General features: G+C 39.9%; 1 protein-coding gene across 7 annotated transcripts in view; it reads right to left on the bottom strand.

Moving 5' to 3' along the window:
- tnrc6ba (trinucleotide repeat containing adaptor 6Ba) overlaps positions 1-25,817 on the bottom strand; it is a 210,812-nt gene that overhangs the window by 20,325 nt on the left and 164,670 nt on the right. For all 7 annotated transcript variants that reach the window (XM_060849553.1, XM_060849554.1, XM_060849557.1 and 4 more), the window contains 11 exons: positions 23,867-24,051; positions 19,126-19,200; positions 14,931-14,979; positions 13,903-14,048; positions 10,280-10,414; positions 9,679-9,813; positions 9,092-9,184; positions 6,271-6,463; positions 6,005-6,160; positions 5,191-5,352; positions 105-251 (listed from right to left, as the gene is read on the bottom strand). In XM_060849553.1, coding sequence (XP_060705536.1) covers positions 105-251; positions 5,191-5,352; positions 6,005-6,160; positions 6,271-6,463; positions 9,092-9,184; positions 9,679-9,813; positions 10,280-10,414; positions 13,903-14,048; positions 14,931-14,979; positions 19,126-19,200; positions 23,867-24,051 — 1,476 coding nt within the window. The remainder of the gene's footprint in view (positions 1-104; positions 252-5,190; positions 5,353-6,004; positions 6,161-6,270; positions 6,464-9,091; positions 9,185-9,678; positions 9,814-10,279; positions 10,415-13,902; positions 14,049-14,930; positions 14,980-19,125; positions 19,201-23,866; positions 24,052-25,817) is intronic.

Here is a 25,817-nt window from a genome sequence, read left to right as displayed (position 1 = left end):
GAGAGACAATGCAAGGATTACTGGATCCCAAAGAAGTTTTCCAGCCATTAATTTAAAGCAAAACTAAAAATTCAAAACTGACTTATCTTCTGTCAGCCACATACCTGTGCTCCTGTCCCTGAGAAGTTGGTGTTCTGAGTCCGGGGATGGGGGTGCTGCAGAGCTGTTTATCATGCTCGCTGGCGTCGCATACGGGTCAGATTCAGGGTCAATGTTTTGAAAACCCTTCCATGGCTCCCCAGGGCGGAATTCTGAAACCAAAACAAGTTGACATCACTATTCTTCTCACAATGAGTTGGATGCAGCATGTGAGGAACCAATCAAGACTGACCATCTATTTAACACCACCTTCCTATACGAAACATATCCAATGGATCTAGGGATAAATGTCTAGAAGTTTACCAATCTCTGTCTCTTGATAACTCAATGAAGGGCTTCCCATGTGGGGCAAAGAATTTGAAAAACTCACTGCCCTTAGTGAAGAAATTCCTCATTTCAGTCTTAATGGTATTTCTCTTATTCCAAACCTTGTTTTGAAATGCCTCACTCAGGAGAAATATCCTTTCTGTATCTACCCTTGAGTCCTGTAAGAATTGCATATGTTTCAATGAAGTCACTACTTATTCTTCTAAACTCTGGAGAACACAGGCTAATCGCTCAATCTTTACTCACAGGACAAGCCTGCCATCCAGGAATTAATCCAGTGAAACTGGATTGCAATTCATTTGTGGCATATGTATCCTTCCTTAGGTAGGACTAGAGCAGACCACACTACTCTGGGTGCAGTCTCACCAAGGCTGAAGTTCCAGTCAGACGACTTTGCCTGTACTCAAATCCTGTTCCAATACCATTTGCCTTTCTAATTGCGTACTGCATTTGCAAGTTCACCTTCAGTGACTTATCAACAGGAAGTCCTTTAGACATCAACATTTCCCACACATTCAACATTTAAGAAATGATCAGCATTTGTGAAGAACTTCCACATTTTTCTATATTACTTTCTATCTGCCATGTTAACGTCCGCTCAACCTATCTAAATTCCCTGCAAGTTTATTTGTACCCTCTTCACAATTCTTCAAGTTTGTGTCATCAGTGAATTTGGATATATTACATTTAATCCCACAGCCAGATCATAGATATTAGATTGTAAACAGCTGGGGCCTGAACAAAGACTCAAATTACTCCAAGTCAGAGCCTGCCAACCAGAGAATGATCTCTTCATTCTGATTTGGTTTTTGTCTCTTATTCAATTTTTAATTCATGCCAGTATATTCTCCCTCATGCCAGATGCTCTAATTTTGTTGACTAACTTCTTGTATGGGAGCTTACTGGAACCATTTTGCAAATCCAAACATCCTCCATCCACTGGCTCTCCTTATTCATTCTGTTAGGTGCATCCTCAAAAACAAAACTCTGACTTGTCAAAATGATTTGCTCTTCATAAATCCAAGTTGATTAGGGTTTGTGTAAAGATTTGTAGCTCAAGTGCTAAATGCCATAATTGTGGTTATGTTCACCGAGCTGGGAGGTTGATGAGCAGACATTTTGTCCCGGCTCGATGACACCTTTAGTGCTTTGGAGCCTCCTGTGAAGCACTGCTGTACTGTGTCTAGACAAAGACACACATTAACCTCCCAGCTCAGTGAACACATTCACAAACTATGGCATGTTGGTTACACCCAAACCTTTTTTTTTTTTTAAAAAAATGTTGAATTATCACTTCCTTTATAACATAATCCAACCATGCCTTACTACTACTGTAGACAATAGATTTGTCGTTCCTAACTTTATTTCTCTCTCCTTTCTCATATACTGCTATCTTCTAACATGTTCGAACTGTTGCAGAAATTTGTAAGGTGACCACCAATGGAATCCACTGTCTCTACAGCCAATTCTTTCAATAGTCTGAGATTGAAATCATCAGGCCCAGGGGATTTAACAACTTTCAGGCTTGTTAATTTCTCTATTAGCTTTCAAAATAAAAATAATGGTAATTTATTTCAGTTCTTTGTTCTTGTTAATAATTTTGTTTTCTAATATTTCTGGGAGGATTTTTCTATCTTCTTCCGTAGAGACTGTTTAGTTCTGCCATTCCCTTCTCTGCCTGTAACGGTTTATATTTTCCTTTCCAAATCCTTTCCTCTTCATGTTCTTCAAAATATCTGTTGAAGCTTTTATAAGTTTCTCAAGAGTTTACTTTCATATTCTAACTTCCCTTTGTTTTGGATTTCCTGTGCATATTTCTATAATACTCCCAATCCTCAGGCTTATTACGTTTTGGCAACTATATTAGCTCATGAGGATGACAGGCTCACTGACTGGACAGCACTTCATTGCCCATCCCTAATTGGTCTGGTGAAGGTGGTGTGCTGTCTTCTTGAACTTTGCATTCTGCTTGGCATCCACAATGCTCTGAGAGGTGGACTGCCAGGGTTTTGACTCAGACACTGAAGGAACGGTGATCTTGTTCCAGATCAGGATGTTGAATGGTTGAGAGGGGCTCTTGTGGGCAGGGTGGTGTTCCCAAGTACCTGTTGCCTCTCTAGGTTGTAGGAATTGTGGGTTTGGAAAATACTGTCTAAAGAGCCTTGCTGAATTTCTGCAGTGCATCTATAAATGGTAGGTTTTGCCACAACTGAGAGTCCGTGGTGGAGGCAGCAAATGTTTGTCGATGCGGTGTCAATCAAGCAGACATTGTTCTAAATGGTATCAGCTTCCTGAATGTTATTGGAGCTGCACTTCATCCAGTTAAGTAGGAAACATTCCATCACACTCCAAACTTTGCCTTGAGGTGATTGATAGAATTTGCGATGAGATTACCAAAACGCCCTTTCCCCACTGCACAATACTGAGTTAAAATAACCCATTCTCTAACTGGTTTCTCAATTTATTTATATATTTCATGTATTTATCCTCTAGATATTAGTGTTAATTAGGTTCATCCCGTCCATATGCTGATTGAATTACCCCGATTACTTAATACCCTTGTTATGTGCACCTCAAGTTTCCTGACTTATACCATGCCCTACATTACTACTTTGTTCTGGTGTCCCATAAACAACTATCAAAGTTTGCTTCCCTATAGGGGAACCAATATGATTCTACATCCTGATCTTTCAATCAAAGATCTTCCAAAACCAAATATATTGATCTTATCCTTCAGTAACAGCACTATCCCAAGTCCATTCCCCCAACCTTCTTCAACGTCATATACTCTTAAAATATTCAACTTCCAGCTTTAGTCACCCTGTAGCCACAACTCTAAGGCCAATCAGATCACACCATGTCTATTTATAACGTTAAGAAACGGAAATCCCATTTAACCAACATCTGAGAGTTTGTTTTTGAGGATATAATGAGCATAGGAGATCAGCTGAAGCTGCTCGATATATTTAGATTTTCAGAAAGCATTTGATGTAGTCCAACACGTTAGTAAACAAGATTACAGAACACGGGATTCTTTCGCAGGAGAAGAAATACAATGGTATGGATTGAGAACTGGTAACAAGACAGAAAACAGATTAGGAATAAATGAGTCACTTTACAGGTTGGCAAGCTGTGATTAGTAGGGCACTGCAAGGATATGTGTTTAAATCACAGCTATTCACGATCCATATCGATGATTTGTATGATGTGATTAAAAGCAACATGTCCAAGTTGGGAGACAACAAAACTGGCTGGAGTTGAGGGGACAATGTAAATGCGCATATTGGGAATTTGGAGAGACTAAATGAATGGGCAAATTTTGATGGATAGGATTCAGTGTGGAGAAACGCGAGGTTAACTGCTTTGGTAGGTGGACCAAAATACTGGAACGTGTTGATGTGTCTTGGGAGTCCATCTTTGAGACTTGCCAAAAGTTAACAGAGCACCAGTGAGACCACACTTAGCGTTTTATGTGCACTATTGGGCTCATCTACGGAGAGACATATTCGTCATACAGGGAGTGCAACAAATTCCTGGGATGGACTGATTGTCTGCCTTATAAGGGAAGATTAAATAAGCTGGACCTAGGTTCTAGGGTTGAGAAGAATGAGGGGTGATCACAATCAAACATTCAAAATTCTTAAAGGGATCACAGGTTGGATGCAGGAAGGATATTTGCCCTTGTTGGGTGATCTAAAACCAGGAGATACACCTTGGCAAAATTTAGAATAAAGGAAAAAATAATTTAGGGCTCCGATGAGAAGGAACTCCTTCACTCTGTGGCAAGTCCTTGGAATCCTCTATCCCAGGGGGCCGTGGACTGTCAGTGGTTCAGCATTTTCAATACAGATTGATAGATTTCTACATATTAAAAACATCAAGGAATACAAGGGTAATGTAGTCAAACAGTAGTGAAATAGAAGAGCAGACATGATCACAGCGAATGGTGGCGTGGACACAAAAGCTGAGGGTCTACTCCTGCTCCTATGACTTATGTATTTCCATTTGTGATATTAATCTTTATTGCAAATGCTGCATGCATTCAGATAAAGTGCCTTTATTTTTACCTTAACATTTTTCAATATTAACTCTTTCCCATATTGACATTTATAGCTATGACTTTCCATTTCTGTTTGCACTTTCCTTCCTGTCTTTCCTATCTGAATTTCCTGTCAGGTTCTTATCTTCCTGCAAAACCAGTGTAAACCATTTCCAAAAAGCACTTAGCAAATCTCCCCATGAAGGTATTGGCCTCAGTTCTGCCACAGCTTAATTCAATCTTCCTAGTACAGGTCATACCTACCCAAAACCATTCCCAATGCCTCAGAAATCCAAAACCTTCCCTTTTGCACCAGCCATATATTCACTTACTCTACCATCCTATTTCTGTACTCAACAGCATGTGGCACTGGAATTAATCCTGAGATTAAAGCCTTTGAAGTTCTTTTTAAATCTCTTTTCTAGTTCTCTAAAATTTGCTTTCAGGATCTCATCCCTCTGTTGACTTGTGGATCCTCATAATAACTATTCCTCAGGCTAATTCTCTAGTTCTGAAGGAGCACTGCATTGATTGAGATGCCTGATTTCTCATTCATCTATCATAATTTAGCTTCAGGAGCTGTTCCCCTAGAATTGATTTCTTTTGAGAGCGCTGAGGAACCCAGACAGGGCAAGCGCTGAATTCAGTTCATGTTGTTTAGAAACACCATTTTTCAACTAAACCCAAACTTTTTTTTTCAAATCAGTACATAAAGTAGTTCTGACCTGGAGGCCAACTGGAGCTGCTGGAACCATTTGAGAGCTTCGGGGTGGACCAGTTATCACTTGCAGGACCCGAATGACTGGCCAAAGAGTCACCGGCTATCATTTCATAATAGGGCAAACTATCTCGAGACTTTGGTGGTGCCATGCTGCTCGAAATAGCACCTGCAATAAAAAAGAGGTACAAGAGCAATACACAGATTATTTAGCTGGGTGATCAGAGCTCAAGTGAACCTCTAGTGAAAGCATATATTTGAAATGGTCAAGGGAAGACATGACAAAGCTGAACAAATCCCTACAATACAATGAGAAGTATTATAATTTGATATGGTACAAGTTAGACATTTAACAATGGTGTCTGACACTGCTCAAATTCACAAGTCTAAAGCAGAATCCCCCAGACATCTTCCTATTTGCAATGAAGCATTTTCTCCTGCTCCCAGAAGTCCCCAAAACACAACTAAGATCAGTTCACCTTGTCTCAATTGATTCCGAGGCACATCCTAATCAAATATCCTGATACCCATCAAAAACACACACAACCATTGCAACTTGGAAGCCTGACGTTAACTAGTTCCTAAATGTTCTTGACAAATACTGAGGTTTAGAGCATTTGAAAGAGAAAATAATGTAAATAACACTGACCAAATATCAATTTGAGGATTAAAAGGCAAAATAAAAGAAACAAAGGAAAATTAAAATGTAACTGTTACTAAAAACAGAGTCTTCATTTGAAACAGATTGAAAAAAGGAAGCATGTGGAAGATGGCACCCGTTTTCTGTGCATTAAAGCCCCATACTGGTTTTGGATAGTTACCGTTTTTGAGGGGGTTGTGATCGGGTGGCGGAGTGGCAGGTGAAAGACCCTCCATAGTTGTCCATTGCTTAAGCCGAGATTGCTGAGACTGAGGTTCCTTCATTCCTACAATACTGTTGACGTCTAATTGGTTTACGTTCATATTTGAACCCAGACCTGCAAGTCAAAAGACATTTTGGTACTGTTCACCCAAAATCCATGGGCTATACAAATGGTTTGTGTTCAGAATAAATTTGAAAAAACCAAGATCATCTGATAAGACTCACCCATTGGGTAACCCGGCTGAAGCTGTCCTTTGGTCTGGAAGTCTGGAAGGCCAGAGGGAAGAGAATTAGGCACAACGTTATCCAGGTGCTGCTTGGGTATGCCAGGGTGTGACGGTGAGTGTTTCATCCCAGGGGTGTTATGTCGGTGTTGTTGCTGTTGCTGCTGCTGCAGAGCACTTACAATACGGGCAAGCTGAGAAAAAAAGACCACACAAGTGAGTGTTACAGGTAACTTGAGCATTTCAATCTGAGTAACCTAGCGTGTTCCCCACACTCCATTCTTGAATGTGAGATGTTTTAATAACTGAATGGAAAACAGAGTTGGGAAAAGTTTTCAAGATGGCACCTATAGTGACATACCACAGGGATCAGTGCTGGGGTCACAATTATTTACAATATGTAATGAATTGGACAAAGAAAGTCCATGTACTGTTAGCCAAGCTTGTGGTCAACACAAAAATAGGTGTGAAGACAAGTGGTGAAGATGACACAAAGTATGCATCGGGATAATGGACAAGTGAGCAGTCAAAAACTGGGTAGCTGGAATACAATAAGGAATTGTGAGGTTTTGCACCTTGGCAGGAAGGATTAGGAGTTGAATACAATTTAATTAAAGAAAGACTGCAGAAAACTATGGAAGATGGATGTGGGAGTTCTCATCCATGAATCACAAAAACCTATCATCCAAATTCAACAGGTAATGTGAAAGGCAACTGGAAATCTTGGTCTCTATTTCAAAGGGAATGGAGTACAAGAGTAGGAGAGTTTTGCTCAACCAATACAAGGCACTAGCTGGCTAACAGCTATAATACAGTGAACAGTTTTGTGCCCCTTACCTAGGGAAGGTTATTCCCCCTCTTTCCCTCACTGTTCTCACAAAACTCTCAAACCTCCTGTTGATGCTCACTCTACAAACTCCCATGAGATGAATGTTCACTTAGGCAAGGGCATCTTTAGAATAAGGGAAGGAGGGAAAGAAAGGTGAGCATTTTATAAACTAGTTTTGAAATGTGTATAACTAACTTTTCATATATTAACACCTATTTAAAAACTCTGCATCATCTGATTGTAAGCTTGGAAATATGTTGAGGTACCGCCAGGGTCGCTGGGACAAAATCCTGGAATTCCCTTCCTAACAGCATAGCGGGTTTACCTACACCAAGTGAACTGCAAAGGTTCAAGGCAGCAGCTCATAGGCACTTTCTCCAGGGCAAGTGCAGCTGCACAATAAATGCTGCCCCAGCCATATCCCTTAAACAACTTTAAGAAAGTTTCCATTTCACTGTTCCCCAAACATAAAAATTAAATTTCCACTTATTAAAAGCATCAAGCAACACAAGGGTAGTGTAGTGAAACAGTACTGAAAAAGATCAGATATGATCATACCAAATGGTGGAGTGGACACAAAAGCTGAGGGTCTAGTGCTGCTCCTATTTCTTGTGTATTTCCATTTGTGATATTAATCTTTATTGCAAATGCTACATGAATTCAGATAAAGCACTTTTTTTCCCCTTAACATTCTTCCATATTAACTCTTCTATATTGACATCAGTAGCCATGACCTTCCATTTTTGTTTGCACTTTTCTTCCCGTCTTTCCTATCTGAATTTCCTATCAGATTCTTATCTTCCTGCAAAACTACAAATTAAATTCCCTGTTAGACTTCACCATGAATAGCCCATAGCAAGCAAGGGAATCACAACAGTAAAATTCAACATGTGAGATCAGTATTTAAACCTTTTAAACTGTCTCCAATTAATTGTCAGTGAGCAGAATGCATTCAACCTGCTATTCCTTGTGGATTTAACAAAGTAACACGAACAGAGGAGGGTCAGTGATAAATTTGAAGGGTTATCAAACACACTATAATGCAAAAGGACAAATGTGTATGAGTGTGCCTGGAGGCAGGACTGCTGATACCGGCCTCAATCCCCTCGCCTGAAGTTGTTCTGCATCCAGGTAGATGTATAAAGGGAAATGCAGTTGATTCGCTCTGCTGTTCATCCTGCCTTTCTGTGCCGCATGTCTGTCTGTTGTTTACACCAAGGAATGTATGAATTAGGCTGGAAATCAATGTGGGTGGTGAAACTTCACCACATTGCTATGCAATACCAAGCACTGGTGCAAATAAGACCAATGAAGGAAAGAGTAGATGAATTTTGATATCTTGCATTTGCAATTCTTTTCATTTTGCCAAGTGACCATCTGACCTGAATCACCACAACAGGGCAATCACTCAGATTTGCATGTATCCAGTAGGTGTTGTTTGGTTTTCACCAGTGTGCACATCTAAATTATTTATTTCACTTTTATATATTTTGAAAGTAGTAAATAAATTACCAAATTAAGTTGCTCTGCAACTACTTTAGCTCATTCTTTAAAAGTTAACTAAATTACTGATAATTGCCCACTCAGGTTTATTAAGTTAAAAAGAGGGCACAGGAGCTAACATTGGAGCCAACTAGCTTGTGAAAAAATCCAGAGTGGGATCAACAGGCATCCACAACAGTATGTGGTAACTGCATTCATGGGTAAAAATATTCAACAGGTTCTAAAAATCCAGCTGAATACGGTCACTCCAAGGCTCAACCGAAGAGCAGCAATGATGCCCCAGTAATACCAGTGTTATTTGTGGATTTGACTATTCAGCACTCTACGCTCAAAAGCAGTGACAGTAAGTATCAATAAAGGGAGATGAATTTAAAAATCTCCAGTAATGGAACAAGCATTAATGTCATTTTCTAAACTACTTTTATAAATAAAACAAAACAGTAAGAACGTCAGCATATCGCAGATTCCTAATTTTAAGCATCATTCATACCTGCTGCTCTTGCTGTTGTCGGACAGCAGCGGAGAGCTTTCGTTGGTTCTGCAGCACTTGCTGCTGTTGTTGCTGAATCAAGAGCTGATAAGCCTGTGTAGATGGACAAGATGCTAATGTGAAATGGGCAACAAGTCAGAGTAAAGGCCAGATTCTCTAAGCAATTAAGTTTACTTTGTATTCTCATCAAGGTCCAACTCAGGATGAAAGGTGTATGGAATAAATTGCCTCTTGCAAAATTTAATGAAGCAGGGCTATTTGGCCATGAAGTTAACCACGTCTGCATCTACCACGCTTCAGACATTTTTGACACTACTAGATATGGGCAAAAGTGGAGACACTTTTGATAAAATAATAATTGCTTCACCCAAAGCAGAAAACTCAATTACACGAAGCCATGAACTGAAATACAGATGTGCTCTGCACAGCTTTAACAACATGCTGCAATCATAGGAGAACTTTCACCCTTCAGAATGTCCATCAGCATTGCAATTGTTCTGCATTAACAGGCTAAGTCACACGGAGACTAAACTGAATCAACAAAACTAGTTGACACTGCAACATCATGCTGGAAGAACGTTACTTACCAATTGGAGCTGTGGGAGTTGAGGGAGTTGACTAAGCATAGCTATTTGTTGAGGGGATAACTGAGGACCAAGGCTAAATAGGGCTGGGTTCAGGGCACCATTCGGAGCAGTATGCTTCAACATGGAGGCAGGAACCTACAAAATAAGGAATCCACTTAGCACATTGGTATATTAAAAAGTAGTTATCGCCATTGCAATTTTCTAATCTTGATCGATTTCTCACCAGCATTTTTTGATGCTTCTCAGAAGTGAGGCTACTAATGCTCTCTGCTGAAGCAAGGAGCACATTTTAAACTCTATGGTAAAGAATGTATATTAATAATTGAGAGATGCCAGATAGGCAAAAATTTTCAGCAATTATCATTCAACAAATGATTAAGTAACAAAATTATTTCCAGTTACAGTAACCCAATAATTCAAACAAGTATCCATTGTGAAGTATAGGCCATTCACCTGGGTTGGATTGGAATCTTTATTCAAAAGCTGATATACTCTCTTGAAACTCAAACCCCATCTCCCCCCTCACACTCTATCACCTAAACAAAAATACAAGAGCAGATACAGAAAATACTGAGCTCAGACATAAGCATTGGTTACATACCTGAGGAGGGGGTAGGAACTGTGGAGGCACTTGAGCCCGAAGGTTAGGCTGGGATGAATTCATGGGTTGCACTTGAGGTGTATGCACACCCCTGGATTGTGCTGTGCTACCGCCAAATAAACCATGATTGCCATTCTATGCGAGTGAGAGAGATCGAGAAAAAACAGTAAAGTAATTAAATTTTATTCCAGTGATTGCTTTCGTTTATCACTTAACAAATTCAATGAACCAGGAAGGAAGTCATCACAGGACGCAGTCATTACTGCAATCTTTGCAACTGGTCTCCAAATTCAGTTTACTAGACAACAGAGGAACAGCCTGTATCACAAAAGGTAGTTAAAGAACTAAAGGAAATGTGTTTTTACAGCAAACCTCCACTTATCAAATATGGGTCACAGACACTCAAGTTGGATATACAAATGGCCATTTGGTCCATTATACCGCCTAGTTTCCAAACTGGACTATCTAATTGGCTTATGTGGTTTGTATTTGTCTACCAAGTGCTTACCTAGTTGTTTCCTAAATGCTACAAGCGATTCAGCTTTGAAAGCTGCCTGCACCTACTATGCATTAATCACCATTCTGCACTGGCTTTCTCACCTCTTTTGCAATGGTGGATTGGTTCTACAGTGGACTAGCAGTGTGTTCCATCTGGGCACCTGGCAGGTGAGTGCCAAAATGACAGGCATGTTCCCCTACTGTTGACCCTCTCACGAGCAAAGATTCAGTAAAAAGCCAGAACCTTCTTTGGCTGACCACACTGGCCTGTATTCTCTACTGATCAGTCGGTGTGCTGCCAGAATAGAGGCACCACCACCCTATGAAAGAACTATAAAAAAAGTGTTTCATCCCACCAAGGTATGCTTTGGGGATAACAGTCAATACCAGACTGCTAGATTTTTTTATCCATGGCATAAGTGGAATGGAAATTCTACAAATCCATCATTTAACTTTATGGTCACCTCAGTAAAAGCATCTCTGCTGCAGTAACAGGAATGAGCTATTAAACAGTTGAGAAGAACACAGGTCTCAGGACTGCCGTCTTGCTAGAACGTTTCTAACAGTTTACAACTGTGAACCTCCATCTAGGGAAATGAGGAAACGTAAGGGGTAAATTTACTTCAAGAGAAATTTCTCATTCCCACTATAAGCCTATCAAAACTGGTGTATGAAGATCAATGGAAAATTTGAATGACATTTAGCCCTGAAAGAAATGCACAGATTTAAACCTTTGCATCATTGCAATAAGGAAAATTCAATTCTGCTAGCCCTATAAACAGTAAATCTAGTCACTAGACAATATTTAATGGCACAGTACAAGCCTGTGGAGCACTGTCAGACAGCATATCAAATGTGTTTGTTGTAAATATTTAAGGTTTTTTCTTCTAATTAGTGATCATGAAGTAGTTGTCTTCAACCTTTATCTGCCTATCATGATTGATATAGCTCTAATATAGGAACTCCTGAACTAGTTCAGAGAAGAGAGAGACAGTGACATTAAACCAAAGTCTAACTTGTGTAAAAGGGGTCGAAGAGGTGAAGGTTTAAAATGCTACATAAATTATCAATAACCTTACTCATTAGTGCATCACTTTTGCAATATATAGCAACATGCAGCCAGGAAAAGACACTTAGATTTGCTTGCTTAGAATGGAACTGATTGCACAATGCCACAATATTCCAGTTGGAAGACACATTCAGAATGCAACCCTTACGTGTCTAGCGTTTATATTTTGCATGTTAAGACCAGAGCCGATGCAGCCGAGACTGGCGGTGGGTAGAGCAGTGCCCGAGGGAGACAGCTTGCAGCTCGGAGGGGGGGAGAAGGGCGAGTTAGGTGCCTCATCAGACAGGCACCCATCTTGATTGGAGAAAGGCAAAGTCAGCTGAAGGAGGGTTAGCCAATCAGCATGCAGTTGGGGAGGAAAGGAAGGGAAAAACAGACAAGAAAACAGCACAAAGATGAGTTGAGGGAAGGACAAGAAGAAATATCAAAAAATGAGAAGAGAAAGCAGTTAGGCGTCACACACACATACAGGTAGTGCCTTTTATGTCAAACTTTTATGTATATCATCAACTCGGTACAGAAATCATGTAGTGTTCAAGAATTCTGGATCAATTTTCCTCATTACAGCAAGAATCCAAAATTACACAAATGAACCTTTCCAATATGTCATGCACATAAACTCAGAGCTCTATGTTACAGATGAGCAATGAATCAACTATTTAGCAGACAGGTTATAAAGAATCATACACGTACACAATGATCACATGCTTAACAGTCATAGCTTACTCAAAGTATTTACACCAACAGAATTCAATACTGTCTGAATTTGCCACCATTCACCAAAACTCAGTTAGGGTCAGAGAGTTAAACCGAAATGATTAAAAACCTAATCTGATAATCTTACTAATTTGTGCAATCTGCTTGCAATATTTAGAAAAGTGCTGGTAGGAGAACATTCAGATTTGTTTGGCTAGAACTGACCAGATCATGAATTCAATCTTAATAAGAGAAAGAGGGGAAAGAGGAGATGAGAAACTGGGGGAAAAAAAATCCAGATTCTCCATCTTTGGACAGAATTTACAACTAAATTTGCAGAAACTGATTTGGAAATGACACGGTCTAAAATTAAAACTAATGTCACATTAAATGGAACAAAAAGAAATTCTAATCGATTTGGCTCAGTATTTGCCTGCCTCTGAACCAAGAGACCTATGGACTAAAGTGATAAACTATATTAAAGTCCTAATTGAGATGCTGCACTGCAAAGTTGCTTTCCATTTAATGCGATCGGTTTCTCTCTGTTCCAGTAGGGTTCAGGTAAATATTAAAGATCCCGCAGAATGATTTGAACAGCAATAGTGTTGTTCTGTTTTTCTAGTCAATACTTCCTCTCACTCAACAACTATTAGAGAAAAAATAATAGAAGGGAAAACAAATTATTGACTGCCTGTCTATTCCAGTATATTTCAGACATCCATCTTATCAACTTCTGCTTTTTTGAAAAATTCGGGTGATGTTGACTTCACTGACTGGGCCAGCATTTATTGTCCATCCTTAGTTGCCCTCGAGAAGGTGGTGATAAACTGCCTTATTGAAGCACTGTAACCCATTAAAACGTCGGTGCAAATCAACAATGTTGGTCAGGACTGAGCTCCAGGATTTTGGCCCAGTGACACTAAAGGAATGGTGGTAACATTTTCAAGACAGGATGGTGAATGGCAAGGTGGTGGTGTCCACTTGTGTCATTTATTCTCTTCTGCCTTCTATCCTACCACAAATCGCTCTTTTATGACACCGCCTCCCCTCCCATTCATACACTGTGCTGGCTCCATTCTTGCTTACAGCCTATTACAGCTAAGATTGTTACTCACTCCACAGATGCTGTTTGACCTGATTATTTCTGCATATGTATCTCTTTTTATTAGAAATAGATTATGTTGACTTCTATTCACTGCAGCCTCTGAAAATCATTACTGTGTATAATATGGCTGCTCCTTTAACTATATTAGACAGTCAATACATTTCAAAGAAAACTTTAGGATATTTCAGAAAGTAGTGAGGTACTCTATGGATGTGTATGACTAAATACATGACAACCTTGCAGCACAGCCTTCACCTTCTCAAAATAGGGTCCACTGTCTGCAGTGGGCGAGTCTTTGGAATTTGGTGGCCGGAATCCTGATCGATCCTTCCTCATCATTCCATTGTAATCCATGTTCATTCCCCGTTTGTCAGATTCCAGCTTTTTGTCAGATAGACCAACTAGAAGGACAAAAGGCAGGTTTTAATGATGGTCACCAAACCACTTCCTCTCAGTCAGAAGCAAGAGTAAACGAGTGTTTTTCTGTGTGCATGTACAAGCCATTCTGCTATAACGGGAATTTAGTCAACGCGAATTCATTGTCATGCAATTGACAAATTTGGTACACTTTCTAAAGTACAAATTTTTTAAAAAGCTTTGGCCATAACATGATTGCATCACCAACACTTTCTAAAGTGCGAGTTTTCTTTAATGCGGGGTTGCATAAGAACACAACAATCGCGTTATAGAAGAACAACCCGTATGTAAATCGAGACAGTCGCTATTAACCCACATGGTGTTGTAGCGCAGGTAAAAGGAACTATCAAAAAGGAGAGCTCACTGCTAGCTTCTGGTTAATGATATATGTTATACAACATGACTAGAAACTCTTAAGCACCTTTTCATGCTGTGTGCCAGAATGGATGGTTGCAGATGTGTTAACAAAAATACTCTGGACTGATTAAGCAAAATCTACCTCAATAGCCATTCCCATGACCCCTGCTGGAAACAGGATACGCGCGGAAATGGGAGGGAAGAGGAAGCATTAAAAATGAGATTCTATACTTTCTATGATAAAAATATTCATAACACAAGCAATCTAGAGAAATGTCATCGAATTGAATGTTGACATCTCATCTGCAGGGAAAAGATTGATGTATTGTATTATTGAGTGGCGCCAAATGGTGAAAAAAAATCTTTCACGAAGGAGGGCAGGCATAGGCATCGATTCCCAACCTCAGCACCTTAAATCACTATTAGAATACAAGGAAAGTTTTCTAAAAGCAGTTATAAAGCACATCAACTGCCCAAAATAATCCAACTTCATTCTGTTTAGCACTCACCAACAGCTAAGTCCATTTTGTTACCAACACCATCTTCTGAAGGCTCCCTCTGTGAATGAAACATAACTTGAAATAACAATTAAAAGAATAAACTATTAAAATGAGTTTGGTGGTGCCAGGTCATTACTTTATTTCTTTTAATTACAACATAAGCACCTCCAAACCCATGCACTTTCTTTTGTTTTTAAAGTAACCCAAAAGCAGATTTCTTTTGACAAATTCTAGTCACTGACAAGTTATCTTCCCAGCTTCATTACTTTAAAGGTTTTGGTACATCAGTCAAATGCAGCATTCTCCCTCAAATTACTATACTAGGAACAAGCCAAGCTGCATTAACAAGAAAAAGCAACTTCAACAAAATTATGTATTGAAATTCAGGACAGAAAATAAAAACTACAGACACCACAATGGTTTTATGTTCTGGTTCTGTTCGCCGAGCTGGAAGTTTTTGCTGCAAACGTTTCGTTCCCTCACTAGGGAACATCATCAGTGCTATTGGAGCCTCCTGTGAAGCGCTGCTTTGATGTTTCTTCCGGTATTTATAGTGGTTTGTTCTTGCCGCTTCCGGGTGTCAGTTTCAGCTGTAGTGGTTTGTATATGGGGTCCAGGTCCATGTGTCTGTTAATGGAGTTTGTGGATGAATGCCATGCCTCTAGGAATTCCCTGGCTGTTCTCTGTCTGGCTTGTCCTATGATGGTAGTGTTTTCCCAGTCAAATTCATGTTCCTGGTTGTCTGAGTGTATGGCTACTAGGGATAGCTGGTCGTGTCGTTTTGTGGCTAGCTGATGTTCGTGGATGCGGATTGTTAGCTGTCTTCCTGTTTGTCCTATATAGTGTTTTGTGCAGTCCTTGCATGGTATTTTGTAAACTACGTTAGTTTGGCTCGTGCTGGCTATTGGGTCCTTTGTTCTAGTGAGTTGTTGTCGGAGCGTGGATGTTGGCTTGTGTGCTGTTATGAGTCCTAAGGGTCGCAGTAGTCTGGCCGTCAGTTCTGAGACGCTCCTGACGTGTGGTAGTGTGGCTAGTCCTTTTGGTTGTGGCATGTCCTCGTTCCGTGGTCTATCTCTTAGGCATCTGTTGATAAAGTTGCGTGGGTATCTGTTTTTGGCGAATACCTTGTATAGGTGTTCCTCTTCCTCTTTTCGCAGTTCTGGTGTACTGCAGTGTGTTGTGGCTCTTTTGAATAGTGTCCTGATGCAGCTTCGTTTGTGTGTGTTGGGGTGGTTACTTTCATAGTTTAGGACTTGGTCTGTGTATGTTGGTTTCCCGTGTACCCTTGTGGTGAATTCTCCGTTGGGTGTTCTCTCTACTAACACGTCTAGGAATGGGAGTTGGCTATCCTTTTCCTCTTCTCTCGTGAATCGTATTCCTGTGAGTGTGGCGTTGATAATTCGGTGTGTTTTTTCTATTTCTGTGTTTTTGATGATTACAAAGGTGTCATCGACGTATCTGATCCAGAGTTTGGGTTGGATTTGTCGTAGGGCTGTATGTTCTAACCTTTGCATAACTGCCTCTGCTATGAGTCCCGAGATTGGTGATCCCATGGGTGTTCCATTGATTTGTTCGTATATCTGATTGTTGAATGTAAAGTGTGTGGTGAGGCACAGGTCTAGTAGTTTAAGTATGCCGTCCTTGTTGATAGGTTCGGCCTCCTGTGTTCTGTTATGTATGTCCAGTAGGTTGGCTATTGTTTCTCTGGCTAGGGTTTTGTCAATTGATGTGAACAGTGCCGTCACGTTGAATGATACCATGGTTTCTTCTTTGTCTATGTGTGTATTCCTGATGATGTCCAAGTCCTAAACTATGAAAGTAACCACCCCAACACACACAAACGAAGCTGCATCAGGACACTATTCAAAAGAGCCACAACACACTGCAGTACACCAGAACTGCGAAAAGAGGAAGAGGAACACCTATACAAGGTATTCGCCAAAAACGGATACCCACGCAACTTTATCACCAGATGCCTAAGAGATAGACCACGGAACGAGGACATGCCACAACCAAAAGGACTAGCCACACTACCACACGTCAGGAGCGTCTCAGAACTGACGGCCAGACTACTGCGACCCTTAGGACTCATAACAGCACACAAGCCAACATCCACGCTCCGACAACAACTCACTAGAACAAAGGACCCAATAGCCAGCACGAGCCAAACTAACGTAGTTTACAAAATACCATGCAAGGACTGCACAAAACACTATATAGGACAAACAGGAAGACAGCTAACAATCCGCATCCACGAACATCAGCTAGCCACAAAACGACACGACCAGCTATCCCTAGTAGCCATACACTCAGACAACCAGGAACATGAATTTGACTGGGAAAACACTACCATCATAGGACAAGCCAGACAGAGAACAGCCAGGGAATTCCTAGAGGCATGGCATTCATCCACAAACTCCATTAACAGACACATGGACCTGGACCCCATATACAAACCACTACAGCTGAAACTGACACCCGGAAGCGGCAAGAACAAACCACTATAAATACCGGAAGAAACATCAAAGCAGCGCTTCACAGGAGGCTCCAATAGCACTGATGATGTTCCCTAGCCAGGGAACGAAACGTTTGCAGCATAAACTTCCAGCTCGGCGAACAGAACCACAACAATGGACACCCGAGCTACAAATCTTCAACCAGACTTTAGGTTTTATGTTCACCACTTCTCAGTTTCCCTCCCCACAGTAACCTCCAGCTGAAAATCTCCCCCAGTGACTTAGGTCCTCAGCGTTTTTGTTCTCAATTACAACCCTCTCAACCCACTGAACTCAAATGCTGAAAGTTATAACTAACCGCTACAAACAAATATCTTCCAAAAGTTAGTTTTACATAATAAATTATCAATCTCCAAAAGTTAATACGGCCATTATATTATTGTTCTTCAGAAACCATTAAAGCACAGTATAAGATTACATATTGCAATTAACTTTATTTTTAAAGATAACAAAATGATTGTCTTGAGATTTAAGAAATAAATATCACCCAGTATAACACGTTGCAGCCTGTGAACTTCAACTCAAGAACATGAAACAGCACACACAACTGCAGATCACATTATAATCAATGTCACACTTTCCTCATTACTCAGTCTTGTGACACAAAACATGACAGTGGTATATAACAATTAAATTAACTACAATGAAAACCCTCACCATCAATTCACTCATTTTGTTTATTTTTAAACTGCACAATTACTGATTATTTCTACATGTACCCAATTGATCATTTTGTGATGTGTACCACCAGGATAAGATTCTGGAGGGTACAGTTTTAATGTTGGTGACGACAATAATAAAGACAGCATATTTAGCACAGCAGTCACAAAGTATGTTATATATTAAAGCCTCTAACTACTTCTATATACTGCTAGCATTGAAAAATATATCCGACTAGGAATAGTTCACATTATCAACATGCCTTAATTTTTGCAAAAGGAAATAAAAGAGAAGTGCATTCTCAGTCACTTCTAAATGGCTCACTGATAGCTCCATTTATAATGGTGAGACCTCATCTGGATCATTTTGGATGATACCAGTCACTGTACTTATGAAAGAATGTTAATGCTTTGGAAGCAGTTCAGAGAAGGTTTACTGGACTAATCCCTGAAATGAACGGATTATTTTATGAGGAATGCCGGACAGGCTATGTCTGTATCCTCTGGAGTTTAGAAGAGTCAGAGGTGATTTAGTTGAAACACACAAGATCCTGAGGGGATCTGATCAGAAGAATGTTGAAAACAAGTTTCCTCTTGTGGAACAATCTAGAACTAAGGGTGAGTTTAAAAATAAGGGGGCACCCAATTAAAACAGATGAGGAAGCATTTTATTCTCTCAGAGAACAATGTCTTTAGATTTCCCTTTCTTAAAAGGTAGCAGATGCAAAATCTTTCATTTTTCTTAAGGCAGAGGATTCATAGGGACTATGCAGAAATATAGAATTGGAGTTAAAAGTCAGGTCAGTCATAATATACTGAATGGTAAAATGTGCTCAAAGGGCTGAGTGGCCTACCCTTGTATTGTATTGCATTACAAGCAAAGCATGTTAGTCATGTAATGTCAGAGTACACCTTTCTGTCACAAGGCTTAGAGTAATAAGGTTAGTCAGCAGCAGGCTTAATGTGATAAATTTAAGTAACAATTCAGGTAAATTGATTCTCCAGTGTGTTTAGTAAAGCTGTTCTTACCAGTAATCCCATTTTGGAAAATTGCGTAGAGAGAGGATTTATCCATGTGTCATTGTTTCCACCTTTCATGGAGCCCTGAAGGAGAGATTCTGATTACACTTCATGGTGGCGAAAATGCTGAATGGCCTTTCCTATTTAGATGCTGACAGACATGCTAAACATTACAACATTTGCTAAACTTTCTTCACATGATTTAAAAGAAATCTATGTATATTTCATTTCCAACCCATCCAGCTGATATGAACCCATGTAAACTAAAGCCTCACCACCCCATTCCACGGGATAGCATAAATCAACACTGCAAAGTCATACCTTCTGCTTAATTTCATGGATTATGTTATGAAAAAAACTGACTTCATGATTTGTTAATTTTTTTTTAAAAAAGTTTCCTTTTTTCACTAGAAAAAAGAAAGTCACTACAAAATCGACAAATGGGAATAATACTTGCATGAATGAGCATTATCAAATGCTCTATTAGGTGACACTGTACATTTGTACAAATGCTCCCCTATTTTTCATCACAATCAATTCGCAATTAGACTGTAATCATCCAGTATCAAAACATAATTTAATCAATCATGTCTGAGAGGTGGTTTTCCCTGCCAGCCAGGTATGTAGCTAATCCCATGCTCTACTTGCTCCGCCTTCCCCACAAAATTACCTTCTTCAAAGTATTCCATTTTAAACAGATTCAACTTCAATAGTTATTTGAGTGTTTTCACCATGGTCTTACAAACTTAATATACATCACTCAAAATTTCCCTTTTAATTATTCTGTGTCTGTGTTTAATCTGTGCCAACTAGTATTGTTTAGCTCATTAGGATTCTGCAGACTTTAAAGTATATACAGAAAATCAGCAGTTAACATTTGTAGCCTCACCAAAAATAGCCATGACTTGTTGTAAACTCTTGTACATGGTGACAGAATATGCTGCACACTCAAATGGCTAGAGAATGACAATATATCCAAGCATAGTTCCCAAAAGGAACGATTGGGATTCTTATTTCTGAGGCTATGCTCAGGAATGCCCACACTGAAGTAGTTCTGATCTATCCAGTTAGACTTTCCACGTGTCTTTCTTCTTTAACTGTGTTCATCTTCATCTCTATTTCTTTTTGTGTTTGATGTATCCAAAACCAACAAACTGCCATAGTTCCTTCATCAGGCTATTCCTTATTCCCTGTCGATTCAAACTGAGATACTACTTTGCAGATTGACCACCATTTGATATTCTCACCATATCCTAGGATCCATACTCAATTCCATGCCATGTGAACTTGACCTGCCTTGGCAGAAACAAATTCAGTACTTTATGTTAAAGCTGTTTTGTTCCACATTTCCATTTCAGGGATGTTATAACTTTTAATCCCTGGAATCGTTCCACAGTCTAAGGGTCTTCGAGTACATTTTGTCTTCTGATGCTAATTACCTCAATTTACTTTGTCTCATTAGCAGCGAGGTTACCCTTTCTTTCTGGTATGCAAATTGCATCTTTAAAATGTGAAGACAGTCACAAAGGACTGGATCATACCTCTTTGTTGAGCTAAAGATAGATCTGGGTCCAGTTCTGGGAAGATACTATTAAACTGGAGAGGGTTCAAAACAGATTTAGCAGAAAGTTGCCAGGAATGGAGAGATTGAGTTACAAAGAAAGGTTGGTTAGGCTGGGACTTTTTTCATTGGTGTGTAGGAGGTTGACAGGCAACCAAATGGAAGTTTATATTATAATGCGGGATAGAGAGAGTGTTAATGGCAGCTGTCGTTTCCTGAGGATGGGGGATGGGGGATGGGGGATTTCATGACCGGGGACACATTTTTAAAAGTTATGGAAAGAAAGATTTTCAAACAACATGAGGGAAATTTTTTGCAAAGAAGGTGGTTTGCATGTGGAACAAACATCCTGAGGAAGTGGTGGATGTGGGTATGATTACAACATTTAAAAGACATTTGGATAAGTACATGAATAGGACAGGTTTTGAGGAATATGGGTCCAGCAGCTGGCAGGTAGGACTAGTTTAGTTTGAGAGTACGTTCGGCATGGACTGGTTGGACCGAAGGATCCGTTTCTGTGCTGTGTGACTTTACAGCATTTTAGAACTGATGTTGTGTAGCCCCCAGCATGCAAGCATTTTCCTTGACCAACTGTGATACCCACAATGTGCCATTTAATACCACTAAAACTGAATGACCAACAGCAAAAGGGTAAACAAGGGTAACCCCATGTACGGTATCCATTGCTCTCGATATGGTCTCCTCTACATTGGGGAGACAGGATGCCAACTCGCGGAACGTTTCAGGGAACATCTCTGGGAGACCAAACAGCCTCACAGCCCTGTGGCTGACTATCCCAAGGACATGCCAAGTCCTGGGCTGCCTCCACCGTCAAATCCAAGCCACCCAACACCTGAAGGAAGAACACCTTGGGACCCTCCAAAAACACATCAAACATAGATTTCACCAGTTTCTTCATTTCCCCTCCCCACATCCCATCCCAGATCCAACCCTCCAACTCGAACTGTCCTACTTTCCATCCTCCTTCTCACATCCCCCTCACCCTTCCCTCTAACCATCACCATCTTCTCCCATTACCATCTACCTATCGCGTTCCCAGCTACCATGCCCCCAGCCCACTTCCACCCTCCCATTTATCTCTCAGCCCTCTTTTCCAAACCCTCCCCCCTAAATTCCTTATGCCTGAAAAGTCGATTCGTCAGCTCCTCCGATACCACCTGACCTGTGTTTTTCCAGCACCACACCTTTTGATTATGAAATGGTTTCAGCAAGATTGCCTCATCAAGTATTACCAAACAATCACTAAGAGCCGATTTAAATACACCATGGACGATAAAAGCAGCTGTAATACTAGGACCTGGTGGTACTGGTAATATGTAGAAGTGAGTAAAATACCCTATGCAGTTTCAACAATATTCTTCAGATCTATTCTCAAGAAAGCTTATACTAATGACATGACAACCTGGGTGATCTAATTAATAGTTGTAAAAAACTTTAACGTGTTTGCTGGGAGGCATATTCTAAGTGGAGAAACTAGAAATAGGGTTTATAATCGAATAAGTGGTTGATCATTCAAGACTGAGGTAAGAAATTTCTCTACACGAGAGAACGGTGCTTGGATATGTTGTTGAGACAACGAGGTTTTGCTTCACTGAGGGAATCAACGGAAATGGATAAGGAAGGATATGAAGTTGTTGTAGATGTTTAGTTATTTCATTGAGTCAGTTTAGGAAAGAGGGCATGCTGTCCTACCTATAATGCTATGTCTTATGTTTACTACAACAGTATGTCATTCCTAGTTTTCCGTGATTCCTAAGTGAGGCAGACAAATCAATTTAATGCTGATTAATTTGAACTACATGCAGTGGTGTGCTTACAACCCACAACTGAGGGGCTGTTGAGGTACAGTGGTAATGTCAAAACCTCCGGACTAAAAGGTCTAGGCTCAAGACTCATCCCTTCCAGAGGTGTGACATAACATGTCTGAACAGGTTGATTAAAAATATTTACAACCCACTACTGTATTAAAAACTATGCAAAAGGAGCATTCTTCTTGCCAGAGAGGGAACTGTCGAGTTCACTGGTTTGGGCTGCACTCTCAACACCAGGTCTCAAGTGAAAACCATGATGGCAATGTACTGCAATTCATCTATTTCCCTCCCAGCTTAAAGTGGTACGAAGTCTACAGAACTCTTGCTGAAACCATAATTGCCCACATTTTATAAGTACTTCTGGAGTGAACTAGTCACACCAATTTAAAACAATACGGAGTCACTGGCATACGGGGAGGGAAAGACTGTTCAAATGAGAACATCTATGTAAGTAATCCTTACAAATTAGTTATCATAAAAATCTGTACTGCTTCAATTTCTGATAAAGATTCAAAATGTTCAGGAAAGCCAGGTACATTCACATTGCTGCTAGCATTTAATTAAAATAAAGTGTATGGCGATACATTGTTTTGTAAAATTTATGAATGCAGGCAAAGGAACAAATAACTTCTATATATTGCAAGCATGCACAAGAAACAAATGCTCATAGCTAGAATTCCCCATAGGGACCATGACTAACTTGTTGTATTCTGTTGGAACTGTACCTTCTGAAAAAGTGCTGATTCTAGTCAACAAATGCTTCCATTCAGGTGGTACTAGTCTTTAGGCAACATTGTGTAATTTCCTAGACAGTTCAGTTACAAATTCTTCTGATGATTTATCCCAAGGTTCATTCAGAATCCTTGCCCTCAAAAAACACTGTACCAGGTCAGTTTTCTAGATATGCAAGTGAACAACTGCGAGCACTGAAATGCAAAATACAACTTGGAAATACAAAACAGGTCAACGTATGAAGAAGAAAGCAACATGATTTCAGGTGAGATGCTGGGAGTTCTGATGGGTCCATACTTGAAATGCTAACCAACCTTTCTCTTGCAGATACAGACTGAGCTGGTGTGCCTCCAAAATTGCTCTGTCTGTATTTTTTCTGTCTGCATGACTATTTTTGTCAGGTCAAAATTCAGATCCTATCAAACAGGCATTTGGCAAGTTTACACCTGTTAAGCTATACCATACCTGAAACTGCAGAAATAGCCACACAACAAATTGCCATGTCAGAAAATGACAGAGGTCAACTCAGCCTTCATCTAGACATTGGACTTGAACAAGTTTCCTAGTAGCTGGAGAAAGGTAACTCACTATCATCTTAAGTTTACTAAAATTTTGCCATGCCTACCTTATGAATTTTCTTTCCACTAGAGGTCCAGTTAGTTGAGTTGTAGGGTGAACTACTCTCCTGAGTTCCAGCACTATTCCACAGGCCAATTGAACCATCTTCTTCTTCTTCCCAGCTTGGGGGGCGGGTACTTGCTACAGTAGGTCGATCACCACCACCCCATCCATCTTGCATAGCTTTTGAACCTGAAGAAAAAGATTATTTCAGCATGGACTTGCCCAAATCAAGTGGAATAAAAGCCTCTCAAAATCTACTATAGAAATACAACTCTGGTCAGTTAGTCATTCAAAGTGATGAATAACAGGTGCAGAGTAGGGTGGCTAATGGTCTGAGCGGAGTTCAGCTGATGACAAAAATAATGAGGAGGAAGAAAGGAAAAATGAGCGAAAAGAACTTGCTCTGCTGCATGAACTACTTATAATCTTCTTTTTAAAAAATCAACTAGGAAAACATGCTTTTAAAATATTAAGTCAGTACTTTAAATTTAGTACTTTTATTTTCAAGAAAGGAATGTTATCAGAAATTCCTAGCCTCAGTGATGTAATTAGGTTACTCATTCAAAATGAGCTGACAGTCGGATTCTGAAACCCACTGAAAAATAATCAAGACAATATAAATGGATAGGAGAAAGTGAGGACTACAGATGCTGGAGATCGAAGCTGAAAAATGTGTTGCTGGAAAAGCGCAGCAGGTCAGGCAGCATCCAAGGAGCAGGAGAATCGATGTTTCGGGCATAAGCCCTTCTTCAGGAATCCAATTATGTATATCAATATAAATGGATAGGAAGGTAACCTCTTGCTTTCTGAAAGCAGAGGGATTCTAGAAATCTCCAGTTTGAAAGTCGTGCTTTGAAAATATGGCAACTTTTAATTGATCAAAATTACCTTTTTGCAAGTGATAAAATTTGACTAGGTATTGCTGGACTTGAAGACTATTTTACATAAATGGTTTCTGCTACTTGAGTGCCTCATGCACATGAAATAAATATGACTTGGCTCTAATCTTTCAATGTTACAGTCAGATGATAAATGGTGTTTTACATCCAATAGATAATTAGTGCACTTCATGAGGAAAAAGACATCATCACTTTTTCATAGAAAATCCTGCTACCACGTGAGAAATACCATATCCAAACTCCACCAAAAGGAAGAAAAGTACAACAACACAATACTATAATGTGCCTTGAAATCTAACTTTGCATCCTCTCCAATGGACTCGAAATAATTTAATGGTTTCGGGGAGTTTCTGTAAAATGGTTTACTTAGTGATCAGCCAACATGGCGTTGCTTTGATAAGACAATTCAATGTTACGGAATAACAAACAAAATCCAATGCAACCCTGATCTAGTATCTTTAAAATAAAGAGTTTCTGCTCCAGAAACAGCAGTGTTTGGAATCTTCAAGAACCAACTTAAAGATAGTTTAAGATTGGCAAATCATGAGTTCATTGAAAAGAAGGTTTTCAATTGCTGAAAGGTGTTCCTTGGTATTTGTCCTCTAGTCAGCTTAAAATCTTTTGGCATTTGAGGGGTTTTTGACCATTCTGATGGGACTGCAGGTTTTCTCTTGCTCCCTCATGCCACCACACTTGCACCAAGCATGAAACAGAGTGAGGAGAAAAATCCTCCAGCACCAAATATTTGTGAATATTTTACGAGAATTGACAACCATGTCAAGGATGCTGGGTGGGAAGTATAACTGAAATCGGTCAAAATGTGTATTACCATGCACACACACTGCCTTTTGAGTGAAGTGTTCTGCATTGGTTAGCTGAGATGCAGAGATACAAACTTAACTCCATATTCTTATCTCTCAGTAATGCCAATCAGCCAACACAACAAAAAGTCATCAGCATCCCTTATCTGAAAATGTGTGAAAGCAAGCAAACAAGATTTGCGTCTCACTATTGTTGTCACTCCTATGTACATTTCCTTCAGTCTTGTGGCATATT

This window comes from Hemiscyllium ocellatum, chromosome 33 (assembly GCF_020745735.1).
Source record: "Hemiscyllium ocellatum isolate sHemOce1 chromosome 33, sHemOce1.pat.X.cur, whole genome shotgun sequence".
NCBI classification, from domain to species: Eukaryota; Metazoa; Chordata; class Chondrichthyes; order Orectolobiformes; family Hemiscylliidae; genus Hemiscyllium; species Hemiscyllium ocellatum.
Note: the sequence above shows the minus strand (reverse complement) of the source record. Positions and strands in the feature narration are given on the sequence as shown.